At 44.4% G+C, this 13,740-nt stretch overlaps 1 protein-coding gene across 1 annotated transcript in view; it reads left to right on the top strand.

Moving 5' to 3' along the window:
• The first annotated feature begins 1,547 nt into the window (after positions 1 to 1,547).
• The window catches only part of FREM2 (FRAS1 related extracellular matrix protein 2), a 194,413-nt gene continuing 182,220 nt past the window's right edge, over positions 1,548 to 13,740 (top strand). The window contains exons 1-2 of the mRNA XM_011942985.1: positions 1,548 to 7,032; positions 12,206 to 12,295. Coding sequence (XP_011798375.1) covers positions 1,851 to 7,032; positions 12,206 to 12,295 — 5,272 coding nt within the window. The 5' untranslated portion in view covers positions 1,548 to 1,850. The remainder of the gene's footprint in view (positions 7,033 to 12,205; positions 12,296 to 13,740) is intronic.

The raw sequence follows: 13,740 nt of genomic DNA, 5'->3' as shown, positions 1-13,740 counted from the left end.
TTCTTTTTGAAAGATTTCAGAACTTCCTGTCTTTGACTCCTGGAGACAGACACCATTCAGTAGGCTTCATGGAGAGGAATCTGGCATCTCCCAGTCATACTTATGTACAGAGTTTGTGCTGCAGCCGGGAAAATAGCTGTAACTATGTCAAGCAAGGATCAAAATCCTGGTCTGAAGGAGCTCACGCTGAAAACACAAAGGGTTAAAAGGATAGGCACTTCTCACAGAAATTACTCCCATAGGCACCTTCTAGCTTCAATTTAGACTGAAAAGTAAAAAGGCATTGACAGTTTCTTATATTTCTCTCTTTTCCAAGTTCAAAATCCCTTGGAGCAAGAAAAGGGCAATTATGACTATTACTCCAATTCTATGCTCCTGTTAGCAATCAGATTTGCATTAGTGGAGAAAAAAAAATAATATTATCCTAAATAAAACATTCTGACTAGGATTGCTTAGGAGCCAATCCGAAAATGGTTAAGTTTAAATTATAAGGAGTCTTTTTTGAGGGGGGAGGGGAGTTGATAGAAAACCTTTTAGAAAGGGAATCTACACACTACTGAAACCAAACAAACACAAGGGGGCAGGAAGAGCTCAAGCTCTGACTTCAAAACCTGCTGGCTGAAATGAGAGCTAAACTATTTTAGTGTGCCCTCCGGATATTTATCAATTTTCGTGGCATGCAAAGAAATGTGATGCTGACAAGTAGGTTTAGTTTGTGCTTGGTCTAATTACTGCGAAGAGAACAGAAACGTCTCTAATGACAGCTACCCTAACAGAGTCGGATTTGGGAGAGCCTGGGGCCACATTCCCTAGAATTTATTCTTTGGTGCAAGACTAGCGATTCTGATCAGACTGCATTTCTCACGCATTCCAAATCCCCTTTTTTCCTTTTACTCTGTGAACCTCGGTTGCAAAGGAAGGGCTTGTTAAAAACTCACCAATCGGAGGACTGTGCCCATTGTAATTTACGAGGAGAAGGCAGCGTGGGGGCGCGCCGAAGGGGGCTGGGCTGGAGTGCAACCTGCTCTAGCTATGGCTTTTAATTCCAGCTGTTTTTTTGCAAATATGCCCCAGAATTTCTTCTCAAACAGTCTGGGTATGGCTTCAAACTCAAAAAGCATTGCGTCTAACTTTCCCCTGGTTGTGCAAGTTTCCTTGAGAAATGGTCATGCCCTGCGCGGGATTTCATTGAATAGGGCGGAGGAGTGGGGGGTGGCTAAAATGGGTAACCCTTGGTCGCCGGCAGATGAAGTGAACCCAGGAGAGCAGTGTGTTCCGGCTTCTCTGCAGGAGTACCAGATCTATTAACACCAGCCCAGAGCGAAGCGCAAGCAGGGGTGGGTGGGCAACTCCGGACCACTTCTGCCCTCACTTCCAAGACAACCTGTTGCGCCTCTATCTCCTCCCCTCCCCGCAGTTTCCCCGCCTTAGCCTCTAAGACCTGATTGGCAGAAATTACTACCCAACCCTCAGCTCCGCGCCTCCTCCCCCGACCGACGATTGGCCTCCTGGGAGGACTGGAGTAAGGGGGTGCGAGGGGAGGGATTTCCCTCAAAGCCCAGGGTCCCGGGACCTGGAAAGTAGAAGTGGAGGGATTCAATACTCCGCGCGACAGAGTCGCGAGCGGCGGAACTGGACGGGCTAGGAAGGCTTAGGCTCCTCCGCTGCGGCTCCGGCTCGGTCGGCGCCGCGCAACTTTGCCATCCTTCTGGCCCAGCCCAGGCTACAGGAGGACCCCGCAGGCAGGGCGCGGAGTTCCTGGCACTTCCCGGCGGTGTCTCTTGTTGTCTGCCCGGGGACTAACTTCGCATGCTCTCAGGCTGACCTGTCCAAGCCCAAACACCCGGACCATGCAAGCCGCCAGGACTCCCGGGTTATCCTCGCGCCGGACAGGCAACTCCACCAGCTTACAGCCAGGACCGCCACCGCCGCCCCGGCTGCTGCTGCTGCTGCTGCTTCTGCTGCTTCTCCTGTCACTGGTAAGCCGCGTCCCGGCACAGCCCGCTGCCTTCAGCAGGGCGCTGCTGTCTCCTGGTCTCGCGGGGGCTGCAGGGGTTCCTGCTGAGGAGGCCATAGTGCTGGCGAACCGCGGACTCCGGGTGCCTTTCGGCCGTGAAGTCTGGCTGGATCCCCTGCATGACCTGGTGTTGCAGGTGCAGCCCGGGGACCGCTGTGCGGTTTCGGTACTAGACAACGACGCACTGGCCCAGCGACCGGGCCGCCTGAGTCCCAAGCGCTTCCCGTGCGACTTCGGCCCTGGCGAGGTGCGCTACTCTCACCTGGGCGCGCGCAGCCCGTCTCGGGACCGCGTCCGGCTGCAGCTGCGCTACGACGCGCCCGGAGGGGCGGTAGTGCTACCACTGGTACTGGAGGTGGAGGTGGTCTTCACCCAGCTGGAGGTTGTGACTCGGAACTTGCCTCTGGTAGTGGAAGAACTGCTGGGGACCAGCAATGTCTTGGACGCGCGGAGCCTGGAGTTCGCCTACCAGCCTGAGACAGAGGAGTGCCGCGTAGGCATCCTGTCCGGCTTGGGCGCGCTGCCTCGCTATGGAGAACTCCTCCACTACCCGCAGGTCCCTGGAGGAGCCGGAGAGGGAGGCGCTCCGGAGCCTCTCCTGATGGACTGCAAAGCTTTCCAGGAACTAGGCGTGCGCTATCGCCACACAGCCGCCAGTCGTTCACCAAACAGGGACTGGATGCCCATGGTGGTGGAGCTGCGTTCACGAGGGGCTCCTGTGGGCAGCCCTGCTTTGAAACGCGAGCACTTCCAGGTTCTGGTGAGAATCCGAGGAGGGGCCGAGAACACTGCACCCAAGCCCAGTTTCGTGGCCATGATGATGATGGAAGTGGACCAGTTTGTACTGACGGCCCTGACCCCAGACATGCTGGCAGCCGAGGATGCTGAGTCTCCCCCTGACCTGTTGATCTTCAACCTTACCTCTCCGTTCCAGCCTGGCCAGGGCTACTTGGTGAGCACCGATGATCGCAGCCTGCCCCTTTCCTCCTTCACTCAGAGGGATCTGCGGCTCCTGAAGATTGCCTACCAGCCCCCCTCTGAAGACTCCGACCAGGAGCGTCTCTTTGAACTGGAATTGGAGGTAGTGGATCTAGAAGGAGCAGCTTCAGACCCTTTTGCCTTCATGGTAGTGGTGAAGCCCATGAACACAATGGCTCCGGTGGTCACCCGGAATACGGGTCTTATTCTCTATGAGGGTCAGTCTCGGCCCCTCACAGGCCCTGCAGGCAGCGGGCCGCAAAACTTGGTCATCAGCGATGAGGATGACCTAGAAGCGGTGCGGCTAGAGGTGGTGGCTGGGCTCCGGCATGGTCACCTTGTCCTTCTGAGCGCTTCCAGTGGCAGCTCTGCTCCCAAGAGCTTTACAGTGGCTGAGCTGGCAGCTGGCCAGGTGGTCTACCAGCATGATGACAAAGACGGCTCACTTAGCGACAACCTGGTGCTTCGCATGGTGGATGGAGGAGGCAGGCACCAGGTACAGTTTCTGTTCCCCATCACCTTAGTGCCTGTGGATGACCAGCCACCTGTTCTCAATGCCAACACAGGGCTGACACTGGCAGAGGGTGAAACAGTGCCCATCCTGCCCCTTTCCCTGAGTGCAACTGACATGGATTCAGATGATTCTCTGCTGCTTTTTGTGCTGGAGTCACCCTTCTTAACTACGGGACATCTGCTTCTCCGCCAAACTCACCCTCCCCATGAGAAGCAGGAGCTTCTCAGGGGCCTTTGGAGGAAGGAGGGAGCATTTTATGAGCGAACAGTGACAGAGTGGCAGCAGCAGGACATAACAGAGGGCAGGCTGTTTTATAGACACTCCGGGCCCCATAGTACTGGGCCAGTCACAGACCAGTTCACATTTAGAGTCCAGGATAACCATGACCCTCCTAATAAGTCTGGGCTACAGCGGTTTGTGATACGTATCCATCCTGTGGATCGCCTCCCTCCAGAGCTGGGCAGTGGCTGTCCCCTCCGTATGGTGGTACAGGAATCCCAGCTCACACCACTGAGGAAGAAGTGGCTGCGCTACACTGACCTAGACACAGATGACCGAGAACTGCGTTACACAGTGACTCAGCCCCCCACAGACACAGATGAAAACCACTCGCCAGCCCCACTGGGTACCTTGGTCCTGACTGACAACCCCTCAGTCGTGGTGACCCATTTTACCCAAGCCCAGATCAATCATCATAAAATTGCTTACAGACCCCCAGGTCAAGAACTAGGTGTGGCTACTCGAGTGGCCCAGTTCCAGTTCCAGGTGGAAGACCGAGCTGGGAATGTGGCTCCAGGCACCTTTACTCTTTACTTGCAGCCCGTGGACAACCAGCCACCTGAGATCCTCAACACCGGCTTCACTATTCAGGAGAAGGGTCACCACATCCTGAGTGAGACAGAGTTGCACGTGAATGATGTAGACACTGACGTTGCCCATATCTCTTTCACCCTCACGCAGGCCCCCAAACATGGCCACATGAGAGTGTCTGGACAGATCCTGCATGTAGGAGGTCTCTTCCACTTGGAGGACATAAAACAGGGCCGAGTTTCCTATGCCCATAATGGGGACAAGTCCCTGACTGATAGCTGCTCCTTGGAAGTCAGTGACAGACATCATGTGGTACCCATCACTGTCAGAGTGAATGTCCGGCCAGTGGACAATGAAGTGCCCGTACTGAGTCATCCTACAGGCACTCTGGAGTCCTATCTAGATGTCTTAGAAAATGGGGCTACTGAAGTCACTGCCAATGTTATTAAGGGGACCAGTGAGGAAACTGATGACTTGATGTTGACTTTCCTCTTGGAAGATCCACCTTTGTATGGGGAAATCTTGGTCAATGGCATTCCAGCGGAGCAGTTTACTCAAAGGGACATCTTGGAGGGCTCTGTTGTATATACCCACACCAGTGGAGAGATAGGCCTGTTGCCTAAAGCAGATTCTTTTAACCTGAGTCTGTCAGATATGTCTCAAGAATGGAGAATTGGTGGCAATACTATCCAAGGAGTTACTATGTGGGTGACCATCCTGCCTGTTGATAGCCAGGCCCCGGAAATCTCTGTAGGTGAACAGTTGATGGTAATGGAAGGTGATAAAAGTGTTATAACGTCAATGCATATAAGTGCTGAAGATATAGATTCCCTGAATGATGACATCTTGTGTACTATAGTTATTCAACCTACTTCAGGTTATGTTGAAAACATTTCTCCAGCACCAGGCTCTGAGAAGTCAAGAGCAGGGATTGCCATAAGTGCTTTCAATTTGAAAGATCTCAGGCAGGGCCACATAAACTATGTCCAGAGTGTCCATAAAGGGGTGGAACCTGTGGAGGACCGATTTATCTTTCGTTGTTCTGATGGTATTAACTTTTCAGAGAGACAGTTCTTCCCCATTGTAATCATTCCCACCAATGATGAACAGCCAGAGATGTTTATGAGAGAATTTATGGTGATGGAAGGCATGAGTCTGGTAATTGATACACCCATTCTCAATGCTGCTGATGCTGATGTTCCCCTGGATGATTTAACTTTCATTATTACCCAATTCCCCGCTCATGGTCACATCATGAATCAGCTAATTAATGGCACAGTTTTGGTCGAAAGCTTCACCTTGGACCAGATCATAGAGAGTTCCAGCATTATTTATGAACATGATGACTCTGAGACCCAGGAAGACAGTTTTGTGATTAAACTAACAGATGGGAAGCACTCTGTGGAAAAGATGGTCCTCATTATAGTTATCCCTGTTGATGATGAGACGCCCAGAATGACTATCAATAATGGACTAGAAATAGAAATTGGGGATACCAAGATTATCAACAACAAAATATTAATGGCAACAGATTTAGATTCAGAAGACAAATCTTTGGTTTATATTATTCGTTATGGGCCAGGACATGGCTTATTACAGAGACGAAAACCTACTGGTGCCTTTGAAAATATCACACTGGGCATGAATTTTACCCAGGATGAAGTAGACAGAAACTTAATTCAGTATGTCCATTTGGGGCGAGAGGGCATTCGGGACCTAATTAAATTTGACGTGACTGATGGAATAAATCCTCTCATAGATCGTTACTTTTATGTGTCCATCGGGAGCATTGACATTGTCTTCCCTGATGTGATAAGTAAGGGAGTGTCCTTGAAAGAAGGTGGCAAGGTCACTCTCACAACAGACCTACTAAGCACTAGTGACTTGAACAGTCCTGATGAAAACTTGGTTTTTACCATCACCAGGGCCCCCATGCGAGGTCACCTGGAGTGCACAGATCAGCCTGGAGTGTCCATCACATCTTTCACTCAGCTGCAACTGGCTGGAAACAAAATCTGCTACATCCACACAGCTGATGATGAAGTGAAAATGGACAGTTTCGAGTTTCAAGTCACCGATGGACGTAACCCTGTCTTTCGGACATTCCGTATCTCCATTAGCGATGTGGATAATAAAAAGCCAGTGGTCACCATCCACAACCTGGTCGTCAGTGAAAGTGAAAACAAGCTGATTACTCCTTTTGAGCTCACTGTCGAAGACAGAGATACTCCTGACAAACTTCTGAAATTCACTATCACCCAGGTGCCTATTCATGGCCATCTCCTATTCAACAATACCAGACCTGTCATGGTTTTTACCAAGCAAGACTTGAATGAAAACTTAATCAGCTACAAACATGATGGCACCGAGTCAAGTGAAGATAGCTTCTCCTTCACAGTGACTGATGGCACACACACAGACTTCTATGTTTTTCCCGATACAATATTTGAAACAAGGAGACCCCAAGTGATGAAGATCCAGGTCTTGGCTGTTGACAACAGTGTCCCCCAAATCGCAGTGAATAAGGGGGCCTCTACACTTCGCACTCTAGCCACTGGCCACTTGGGGTTCATGATCACAAGCAAAATATTGAAAGTGGAGGACAGAGACAGCCTACACATTTCTCTTAGGTTTATTGTGACAGAGGCCCCTCAACATGGATATCTCCTCAACCTGGACAAAGGCAACCACAGCATTGCACAGTTCACACAAGGTATGTTTCATGTTTCTTTTCTTGGTTATCAAAGGACATTCCAGGTCTTGCTTCCTGAGAATATGGCCTCACTGAAAGCCTCACAAACAGAGCATCAAATTAGAGTCCAAGAGAAGGGAAGGAAACAAAGGGGATGGGGAGAATACAGGGACTCACTTCCCTGGGAGGAGGGCTCCCTTCTTGTCCTACCTCCCATCTCAGTGACCCTCATTAGAGGGAGTACTGATGTATTTTGAAAGTGGCAAGAATATGCTGCTGAAGCAGGGGGCGAACTTTGGTGAATTAAAATTGAAGCAGGCTCTCCAATTCTCTTCCATTTGCCATACCTATCCTCTGAGCATCCTCTGTGTTGTATCCTGCAGGTGGTTCATGAAGCATTTTGGCACCTTAATGAAGGATGTGCTTGCTAAATACTGTTTATTCACAGTGCTGTCATTATCAATTACCATTCCAAAAAAGCCCTCAAACTTAGGTTACTTTGATTAAATTTTAAGGGCATTGCTCTGACACAGTTTTGGTTGTTAGGAACTTTGTAACTAAAAGATTTGTTTACATTTATTTGCTTTTTTGATTTTTAAAATTTTTAATAATATTTCATGACTCAGGCAAATACTCATCCAGAGACATAAGTGATAAACACCTATCTAGAGTTATAACAGTGACATATAGGTACAGGGCATGCTACTGGGATATACATGAAAAAGGAAAGTATACTTAAAGATGTATAAAATAACAATATGTTCATCACCAAAATATACATCTAATTCATTATTGGGAACATGAAGATATGTAAACAGATTAATAGTAGAAGGGGGAAATTATTTCATCATTGTGAACCTCCTCTCCGACCTGTTACGAACACAGTAACAAAAAACAGTTGCCTCTGGCACCTGCGGTCTTTAGGCAACAGGGTGTTTCTAACCTGAATTTCCTTTGTGGGTGGACACAATCTGAGGCAGAAAGGACAAGTGTCCTATGCATTTAATGAGGGAAGGGAGAAGCCCATTCACTATATTGGTTTGGGAGTCAGGACTCTGTTCTGTAGAATGTGCAACTTTCATTACAGCGGGATTTGGGTTGCTTTCATGAAAATCTCACAATGTCAGAATGGACACTAGATCTTTCCTATGTGGGATCCATAGGTAGAGATGGAGCTTAACCCCAGGGCATCCCAGTGGGGGTGTTCTTTTCCTGCAACTGTGTTGTACTCTTAGATAACACATGATTTAATAAACATGGATGTAGCAAAATGCAGTGTTAAAATGAACTGCTTCTCTCTTTTAGGTGCTGGCAAATAGCTCCACACTCCAACCTCCTGATTCTTGGCTAAAAGCCTGAATGTATCCCAGGGCCTGCAGGGACAGGGAAACCTCAAAGTGCCAAGTGTCATGCCCGACCAGTAGGAAACTTTTACGTGAAGGCTTTCTGAGACTAGCGATGCCATGCCATCTTATACTGGTTTATTTTCATGGAAAGGGAAGAGAATGAAAGGAATATATTAGATAATAGAAAATGGTTCTTCAAATTACTCCTCTGACCTGAAAAAGAAATCTGATTTAGAGATTTTTAAAAGGACTATTTTGATGGAGACAGGCAAATGAATTAATTTAAATTCTGTGGACTAAGTCCAACAGCTCACAATATTAGAATATTATTTCTGAAATTTTGAACTCTAAAAGTTATACTATTTCATTATAGGCAGTTGTTCTGTCTCTAACTGACTTTGAGTCACCATGATTAATTTTTATCATCTTTATAAATGTAGAGAAGTTATGCTTATAATGTGATGTGACTTTTTAAGAATTTTTGAGGAAAATTAGCACATTCCAATACAAATCAAAATATTGACTAGGGAAGCTGTTGGTATTTAATCCCACAGCACTCATTTGAACAAGTCAAGGCTAGAGTTTGATTCATAGCTGTTATTTATGGAGATTAGATAAGTGATTTAAAAAATGGAGAAAGCGCCATCAAAAAGCTACTATGGCTCTTCTTCCAGTAGGATAAATGAAAGCAGTGCTTAGAGTGAAGACTATGCAGTCCTTTTATTTGTTTTTGTTTTTACTTTGTCGTGAAGGGATAAGGTAAACCTATATTTTGATGGATTTTCAATGCATTGAATTAGATCAAGTTAGCACAGGTGGCCAGAGAAGGTTATCCCTAAATTGATTGACTAAATGGTTCCCAGAAGAAAAAAATTAATTCCTTCCTAAAAGTTATCAAATTGATTAAAAGTTAACAATGTATGATTAGGTAAATTATGGATATCATTTATTTATTTCAAACTTCACCTCTTTCCCAAGTTGCCCCTGTTTCCCCCAGTCTAGATCTAAACTGCATGTCTCAAGTACCTGGATTTTTCTTCCCTACAATGAGTACTAATGATATATTCTGTGGGATACTTTATAAATCAGTTTCAGGAAAGCAGAAATGTCTTCAAAGAGTTTGAGCCAGATGTGGTTGCCTGACATGTTAATGAACTTAGAATTAAAAACAAACAAAAAACTCATGGAATACTTTTGTCGATAAACTGAAATAAATTTAATGTATATTTAGCAACTAGAAGAAAACCTAGATAATTCGTAGATATTTGCTTTAAAAAGATTACATTTTGGCTATCAGATTATCTTTCTACTACTTTTGTGTCTTAAGAAAGCTAGGCGTTATATACATTTATGGTATATCTATGTTATTTGTAGAGGTGCCTTTAGAATACCAGTATGCTAATGAAAGTCTTTACTTACTTTTTTTAGAGGCTCCTTTTTGAACCATGAATTATTAATTAGTTATATGAAAAATATAAAAGGTTTTAGTATGTTCCAACTAATCAATAACACATGCCCTACTTGGAGGGAAATTTGGGTACCAGAGTGCCATATAGTTGCATTTATGTTCTCTTTATCTGGAAAAAAAAAAAAAGTTCTTAAAATTCTGTTTTGAAGTGAGGATTTATTTCTTTGAAACTATCCCTTAATGATTAAAATTTTGCTGAAGAAAACATTGATACAGATGCTGGGAATGCTAAACAGAGCCTTTTCTCCTGGTAGAGCCTTTAGATTTTCTTATGCAATTTGAAGGGGTGGGAACATTGGAAGAGGGTCTTCCCCACATGGCCAGAGGTTGTGGTTCTTGTGGTAAAAATGTGTTGTCGGCAGAGTTTACTGCTTTTTTTTTTACTGATAAAGTGAAGGTTATAAAATTAAGAATTATAGGAGTAAATAGGCAAAGAGTTGTGCAGAGGCTTCAGTTCTTACCCTGGCAGAAACATCATACATGCAAAGGTAGCGATACAAGTGTGATCTACCACTCAGCCCTTTCATTTTAAATTGAGAAACATTTGTGCCTTTGCTACTGTAACATCCTAAGCAAAGAACTGTGGGAAGTTAAGATAGGAAAAAAAACATCCCAGAAGTTTTCAGTCTACTGGGAAAGATAACCATACAGAAAGATAAAAGTGAAGCTAGGCAGAAAGTGTGGAAAGTTACAGTAGAGTTAGAAAGGTGGGACCCGGCTCGGTGGCTCACACCTATAGTCCTAGCACTTTGGGAGCCGATGTGGGAGGATTGCTTAAGACCAGCCTGGACAACATAGTGAGCCCCCATCTCTATATTAACTATTTTGTTTCAAAAGAGAAATGAAGTGCTAAGGGAAATCAAACGTCTTAGGCATGTTTTACCTCCAAATACCTCTATTAGCAGGAAGGTACCATTAACTATAAAATCAGATTTTCCCTTCTGCAAGTGTTCCTAATAATGACTCACCTTTCAAAACTTTATGAGCCAGGGTAGAGCACACATTTTACATCTGTAAAGTGGAGCTATAGAAATTTGTGGCATCATTGGTCCATCCTAATGCCTTGCCTTACTTGAGATTAACATTTCGTAAAGCCATTGTCTTCTGTATAAGCTGTTGAATTCCATAGCACGGACTTACTAGAGCTTTTAGGAGATGGAAAAACCACAGAACACACACTAGACAGATAAATACTACCTATCATTGTCATAGCTATTTTTAGCCATGATCTTGACTTTATGTAGTCTTAGAAAAGCCCAGATCGATTAATCATCTATTACTAGTATCACAGAACAAAATGATTTTTTTTTTATTATGTTGTATGTGTGGCATCATTAAGGAAAGGAACTGGTGAGATGGATGAATAAGTTTAAAAATTGTGTCTTCGTAATGAAAACAAACATATACACGTGAATTTGATAGAGTAGGAAGTAATGTAAGGAACATTTCTGAGGCAATATAACTTTCTGCTATGAATAAAGGTTTCCACTTTTTTTTTTTTTTTTTTGAGACAAGGTCTCACTCTCTTGCCCAGACTACAGTGCAGTGGTGCAACCTCAGCTCACTGCAACCTCCGCCTCCCAGGCTCAAGCGATTCTCCTGCCTCAGCCTCATGAGTAGCTGGGATTACAGACATGCACCACTACTGCCCGGCTAATTTTTAATAGAGACAGGGTTTCACCATGTTGGCCAGGCTAGTCTCGAACTCCTGACCTCATATGATCCACCTGCCTCAGCCTCCCAAAGTGCTGGGATTACAGGCATGAGCCACCGTGTCCGGCCTGTTTCCACTTTTATTAGATGTTTTTTGTTCTCAACGGGGAGTCATCAGTTATTTCAATGTGTGTGACGTTTTGAAAATATCACCCTATTTTTTTCTCTCAAACTTTGGAGAGCTAAAAAATAGCCTGCTACAGCACAAAAAGTAAGAAAAGTTAGCCAGTGTCAGGGAGCGAAGCTCTGTCCTCTGCGGGCCAGTTCCCTACAGGGAGGCAAAGGATGTGATTTCAAGAGTGCCAGGGAATCTGCCATGCCTCAAAATATCTTCCTTTCCACCTGTCATGGTGCCTGACATTCCATATTTAGATAGTCATTCCTTTGGTGCATGAACATGCAAATACCACTGGGAGGGGCAACACCTTGCTATTATTATAAACTAACTCTTGCACTCTATTTATCTGTGTAAGGGATCAGGTTTCCATGGGACAGCTGAAATCTAGGGGCTTAGAGATCTGAGAAATGAAACAGCACTGTTTCTCTTAGGAGGAAAAAGGAATTTAAACATGTTTATAGGAAAACTAATAAGTCAATAAAATTTACCATAACGAATCATCAATTTTACTCTGGGAATTAATCATCTTGTTTTTTGGTTATTTTCTAGCTGACATTGATGACATGAAAATATGCTATGTCTTAAGAGAAGGGGCTAATGCCACAAGTGATATGTTCTATTTTGCAGTTGAAGATGGTGGTGAGTATTCCCCTCTCCTAGTAGTGACAGCGAGGAGAGAGACTTTTCTTGGTTTCTCTTTGATGACATTATTACAAGAAGTCTTTATCAAGGAGCATTTCGTGATCACCTAAATTTAACCTGGTATTTGCTGTAGACAATTTTACAATCTCACTATGACACAATCCTACTGTGTCACGGCTATAGATAAAAGTTCTAGTTATATTGGTTTTGTCTTACTATTTGTAAAGCACTGAAGAGAGAAATCTGTATAAATAGGATCTCCATGTCTAGTTGTTCAGATTACACCCTGCATGAGTTTGCCTACTTGAGTCAGTAAGAGGATGTCGGAATTCAGCTGTGGTTTCACTTATAGCCATGTGCTTACCGAAGTATAGCTGCCCAAAGGAGCTGTTTTTTCCTAATTTGCTCATGGGTTCTGTGTGGGTTAATACTGATGGATAACATGTTGCATTCACCAAGAAATCAGTAGTAAATTAATGTCTGTTTTATCTCACCAATCTCAGGACTTATAATGATTTTCTTAGTTTGGGGGATTTTGTGATCTAGTCCGGCTAAAAAATTTTCTTGGTTAAGTGCAAAAAATACTTCAGAGTATAGGATATGACTTTTGAGCTAAGCCTCTTGGGTGATATTCTCATTACTCCCCCAGAACTGTCTGCCACTTATACTTCGTTCAGCTTTGGATCTCTTGTCTTCCCAACCCTGTGGATGAGTAGAAAAACTGGTCACTTTCAGATTGCTCATAAAGATGTTTTTGTTCTTGCATGTTTTCTTGGGAAGCAAAATAACCTCCCCAAGCACACGTGTTGTGTGAACAGGACGCCAGAACTGAGGGGATATGTGAGAGAGAAGAAAGAGGGAGGAGAAAAATAATTCATACTCTGTTATCTGTTTCCTTATGATGCTTTTTAAAAATGGCACACTATTATGTCGTCTATCTCAAAAAGACTGCATCCTTACCCTCCATGTTTTTGAAGCATTACATATGATTTGTTTCAAATATCAGTGGACACAACATGACCACAGTTCTGAAAAATGTCAACTGTTGAGTGTGTGCCAGAGAGGCAAAAAAAAAATGTGTTAAGTTGGGTTCCAGTGTTTGATTCCTACTATAAATCAGAGAGTCAAATCATGTGAGTGCCTTTATTTTTTTGAGTAACCAAATCATAGTTGAGTATTCTACGTGTTGATGAAAGGGATCCTAGCATAAAACAAAGTTCTGAAAAAAAAAACTTTTTCTTGAACCTTGCTGCTCAAATGGGAAATTCTATTGTAACTAACTGTTGAGACCTTGAAATAATCCAAATCTGTGTAACTTATATCAAAATTTAAGGATGAAATTATTGGTTTAAAACACCATGTTTATCTCTTAAGATGACTGAATAAACCTCAATAGCAGAAGTGTGACTTTCTGTAAAATTACCAAAAAAAGTTTCAAATTC

This window comes from Colobus angolensis, unplaced genomic scaffold (assembly GCF_000951035.1).
Source record: "Colobus angolensis palliatus isolate OR3802 unplaced genomic scaffold, Cang.pa_1.0 Scaffold214, whole genome shotgun sequence".
NCBI lineage: Eukaryota > Metazoa > Chordata > Mammalia > Primates > Cercopithecidae > Colobus > Colobus angolensis.
Note: the sequence above shows the minus strand (reverse complement) of the source record. Positions and strands in the feature narration are given on the sequence as shown.